Consider the following 5064-nt stretch of genomic DNA (forward strand, 5'->3'; position numbering starts at 1 on the left):
CACAAAAGCGCCACTCACGCCCGATCCCGCAAGGGATCTGGGGTTTCCCCCGGAGAACCCGGGCGAAGGAGCAAAAACACACCGCTGCGACGACGACTTCAAAAAGGCTAAAGTACTCTGCCGTTTTTGCACTCTTCTGTTTTGATAACTGCGAGGCTGATCTGAAAAAGAGATCACCGCGAGGCTGATCTAACGAAACTGATCATTGCCAAAACGAAACGAAAAATGAAGCACAAGCAGTCGATTTCCGCGCAGCACTGTACATGCCATTCATATTTACATTGACATTTTTATGCAGGAATACTTACACTGGCGTTGTTTGCCCGAAACTCATATTTACACCGACCCATATCTACATTGCCTTGGTGGTTTTATCTGAAGCCTAAATTATCAACACGAAAAACGCCGCTAGTTCTACGTGGATTCACCCATTTCTATCTCGGCTCCTTCCGCCGCCCGATCCAGCTCCGGCGGCACGGACGTGGAACGCAAGACCAGCGAGATGGTGCTGGTTGTTGTTTTTCTAGTGCTGTCTCTACTCACTCTCCGGGATGGCGGTCAAGTCGGGAGAGAATCTCGTCGGCGACCTCCCGCCGCGGCACGCCACCACCCGCTTCTGGACCACGGCCTGCTTCGCCGCGACGATGGTCATCACCGAATCGTCGGAGTAATCTTCCTCCGACGGTTCAAACACGAGTGGCACGACCGAGCCTCGTCGGCGCCGGCCGCCGGCAGACGAGGCCTTGACGAGGGCGGAGCTGGCCTTGACGGCGAGCGCGGCCACCTCCTCGAGGGTGACGCTGCGGTGCAGCATCTCGGCCGGGAGCACGAAGTAGATCTGCCCCGGCCGAAGCTCGTCGGCGCCGGGAACCGCGGCGACGGAGCCATGGAGCCCCATCGCGTCGGCGTCGCAGAGGAACCACCCCTGCTTGCCGTGGCCGACCTCCTCGAGCGCCACTGCCGCGGTGGCCGGCTGAGAGTACTCCCGGAGCTCGCCGCTGGGCAGCACCACCCTCGCGGTCATGGCGCCGTCTGCCGCGGCATCGCACGACACGCAGAGACCCATTGTAAAGGGTACGGCGTCTTCTTCTCTGTGAATAAGCGGTCCTGCTCGTGCTGCTGCTAGCTTCTTCTGTCTCTTGCGGCGTTGTGGGTAATGTCTAATGTGGTGTGCCGCCGGAGATGGTGATGCCGAGGAAGAGCCGGACGGAGAGGTATATAAAGCGGAGGGGTGTGAGGGAGACGCAGCGGGGAGACATAGGAAAGGTTGTCGTGTAGCCCGGGAATGGGGGCAGCACAGGCTGGAGCATGGAGCTTTGTTGCCGCCACCGGTTGGCGCGCGTGGAGCCGTGGACTCGACTCGGCGGGCTTTCCATGGCAGAGCACGGTCAATCGGCAGCTCGATCGGAGACGATATTTATTCTCACCAAAGCTCACAGTGAACTCCGACCAGCGCGGTTAAGTCACACCCGTACACGCGCGCCCTGTCATGGACAAGGGAATGCACGCACGAGTACAAGAAAATACTAGGACGCGCGAGCTACCATCCAAATACATACTACGTAGTACGGGTAAAACACGGGATTCCTTGGAAGAAGCCATTCAGAAAATAGTTAAACACGACAGTTTTACTGTTAATATGCACCCTGTATGTATAAAATATATTTTAAAAAATTATTTTTCAAAAAAAAATCGCATGTAGAGGGACATGTTCTATGTGTGCACGCAAAATTTCATACAAAAGCGATAATTTTTGACCTCTTGTAAAAAAGACAAAAAAATATTTCGAAACATAGACTATTTTAGCATAATTGTTTTTTCTTTTTCACACAGAGTTCAAAACATATCGGTTTTTACTAAAATAACTTTGTGACCATGTTATATGTCATGATATACATGAGACATTTTTTAAATTTATTTGGCACTTTTTGATAAAAGTATATATTATTATCAAAAGATATCAATTACACTTAAGCTCTGCAACAACGCAATACGAATGCACATCAAAAAAAACTAAGAAAAGAAAAATCCCGCCACGTACTCTAGCCCTAGCAGCAGCAACACAACCACCACCAAGGCAACACATGAACTCACTCTCTCCAAAAGCGACGTCTTCAAGAAGAAAACAGTGAACAAGCGCCATCATCGTTCGATCAAAAGATCTTAGATTTTCACCCAAAACGATAGTCTCTGCTCTCAAAACAACTCCTTCAACACGGCCATTGCCAGACACAACTAATTAAGACCAGACAACTTTGAACATTATTTGTGATGTCGCTCCCAACTTGCATATTGTTGTCGCCAAACCCAGAATGCCAAGCAAGTACCTCAACATCGCTGAGACTTGAACCTCCATCTTTATTCCTCCAATCTCTACCTCTGATTTCACCATGAACCAGAAAGTCATCTGATGGAAACACAAAATAGAGCTTCGCGCCACTCCCTCCAGAACTAAACGGTCGGAATAAAATCATGGGTGCGTATGACCGAATACCATCCGATCCAACAAACTCCAAGCATAAGGTGCACTGTTACATTTCCCGGCGGAGCCTTTCGGAACTCCATACTCCAAACAGATCAAGAAGGATATGCATCAAGTGGATCTTCGTCTTGGCGCGAGAGGAACCCTAGGACCACGACCATTATTGCGGGACCAGCAGCCCCCGTGCCTCCAGTCACTCCTAACGGATCACCAGAGAAGAATAAGGCGGCACGGAGCCCCGACGATGGCTTGGATGAAACCATGGTTTCTAGGCCGGTTGGGGCCAAGAGGTCTTAAATCCGGCTCAGATCATCGCCACCGCCGGACCGCCGCTCGAGGCAACGGCCGACGTGCTCCACCCACTCCTCCAGGACGACCGGCGAAGTGCATCAGGCCACGGCCACTGCGCCCGTGCCGCCCGGCATCCTCAGCATGCGCCCCACAACCTCCCATGAAGCACCACCGCGAAGCCCGCCTCTCCATCCCTTCGTCCTTCGACGTGAGGGGCGCCGCCACCGCCACTGAAGTCGGCAACAACATCGGCTTGAGGGACGGGGGCTGAGGGACGGCCACTGGGGTTGCGAGATTGGGGCATCCGCCGCCGCTCAGGAGGGGAGCGGCGAGGGAGGGTTTCCGCTTGGATAGAGCTCGGTTACATTTTCAGGCAGCATATTTTTAAAATGCATTTCAAATAAAGGGTGCATATACTTCCGGGTGTGGAACACCCTGCCCTGCTTTCTTGCCTTGCCTATATTGACATAGAATGCTCAAGAAAACCACCACAAACGGTCCTAGATGGCTAGATCCCATCTCCAAAAGCCACCCATGCCACCCGCCGGCGTTGCCACCATTCGGGAGGACTTCCTTCTTTCCTAAGTCAGGCTATGTGTTTTTCTCGGGACAGCTAGTAAGTTCCTTCCCACTATGTCGCCCCTTCGGTGGCACGTCTGGCAATAGCAGAGTGCTCTTGAAGGTTATATTTCGCCGAATCTGGTTGGATTATGCGGTAGTGTGTGTCGGTGCAGTCCGCGTCGGTGTGTCGAGGTTCGTGAAGTTGTGTTGGCGAGAGGTGGTTGTTTCTTCCTCTTAGTCGATGCTATTCCATGTTCCTCCTTTTCTTCGGACATTGGCAGTGATGGACCTAATTAACATCCATGAGCCGATCTAAACTAAAAATCAAACATATTTGATGTCTGAAATGGATTTGCCTGCTTGAGATGCGCTAAGAGCGTGTTGCTGAATCTTCTAGAGTATTTCCTCTTGCATCTTTTGCGTCAATAACCTTTTTTCTTTCTTTTTATTTTTTTTCAAAAAGCAACCTTTTTCAGTTGCGCGTTGGTCAAAAAGGTTTCCAGAGGTTAGCAGTGAGCATGGCATAGCGGCGCGTAGTCTCCTATCCGGGAGCGAGCCGCGCGAGGTGGGAGCGCCGGAGCGGCGCCGTGCCGCGTCTCGTCATGGGCAACGGCACGCGTGGCGCGTCCGGCGGAGGAAAGTCGACGCGGTTCACGTGACTGCATGAAGTCGTGCTAGCTAGCTACAGACTCGTACTACGGCTTACGCGATACCATGCATGTAGCTTAGGTTCAGTGAACGGCTGCGGTTTTGATTCCGTGCATATGGATCCGTCATCTTCAGTTGCGCGCGCACACGTAACAAACTAAAAAACAAAGCGTGGTACAGTCTCGCTGCAACTTTCTGTTGGCTCACCCCCGTTCTTTTGCTCCGTGTACTTATAAACGTAGATTTCTTTGCAGCTGGAACAGCTGATTTACAACTTAAATGTACTCTCTCCATTCCATGAAGGTTATCTAAGATTTGTTAAAATTTGAATGGCGTCTGCTTAAGTAAAACCCCCCCCCCCCCCCCCCCCTCCAAAATTGGTTTTGGCTCAAAAGCCCACCAAACCCATATCCAAGCCCGTATGACGCCCGTATGTGAACTCGTATACCGTCCCTATACCGTATGCTTCTTCCTCCCAGGATCGAGAACTGATCGTTCTCACCAGCCGGCCGCCGCCCCGTCGCACGATCACCGCCGCACTCCTCCGTCCCGTCGCACGATCACCGCCGCACTCCTCCGCCATAGGAGCTTGACGCCGCCGTCCCGTCGCACTCCTCCGACGAGCGAGGCTTCCCGGAGCTCGACGAGCCGCCGTCGGCGCCGCACTCCGTCAACATAGACCTCCTCCGGCATATCTTCCCGACGATCTCGGCACGTTCATCTCCACGATCTTGAGGGCCTGCTCGACGAGACGCCTCTGCTGCACGCCGTCCCGACGATCTCTCCGGCGAGCCGATCTTCCGCTGGACACGACGGGAGGTAAGTTTGAATCTCTGCCCCCGGACATGTCCGGCGGATTATTTTGCGTGTCCGGCGCCCGGAAGACAGGCCGGCTCAAAGAACTGCATAGTCCGGCCAGAGGCGGACAGGCCGGCGTCTCTCTGCCAGACTGTCCGATGTCCGTGTGGGTTTAATTAAGTGTATATTAAATATGAAATAGTGATTTGCATTGCGTTATTGTTTAGTATTTTGCATTAGTTCTTTATTGCGTGCGGGTTTTGTGTAGTTTTTGGAGAAATGGG

At 52.6% G+C, this 5064-nt stretch overlaps 1 protein-coding gene across 1 annotated transcript; it reads right to left on the reverse strand.

Annotated features, from left to right (window-relative positions):
* Positions 1-258: 258 nt before the first annotated feature.
* LOC127348393 (uncharacterized) lies at positions 259-1173 on the reverse strand. Its single transcript, XM_051374434.2, has one exon. The coding sequence runs from the start codon at positions 1064-1066 to the stop codon at positions 536-538; it is 531 nt and encodes a 176-aa protein (XP_051230394.1). The 5' UTR covers positions 1067-1173; the 3' UTR covers positions 259-535.
* Between the last annotated feature and the right edge of the window lie 3891 nt (positions 1174-5064).

Source organism: Lolium perenne, chromosome 4 (assembly GCF_019359855.2).
Source record: "Lolium perenne isolate Kyuss_39 chromosome 4, Kyuss_2.0, whole genome shotgun sequence".
In the NCBI taxonomy this organism is placed as follows: Eukaryota; Viridiplantae; Streptophyta; class Magnoliopsida; order Poales; family Poaceae; genus Lolium; species Lolium perenne.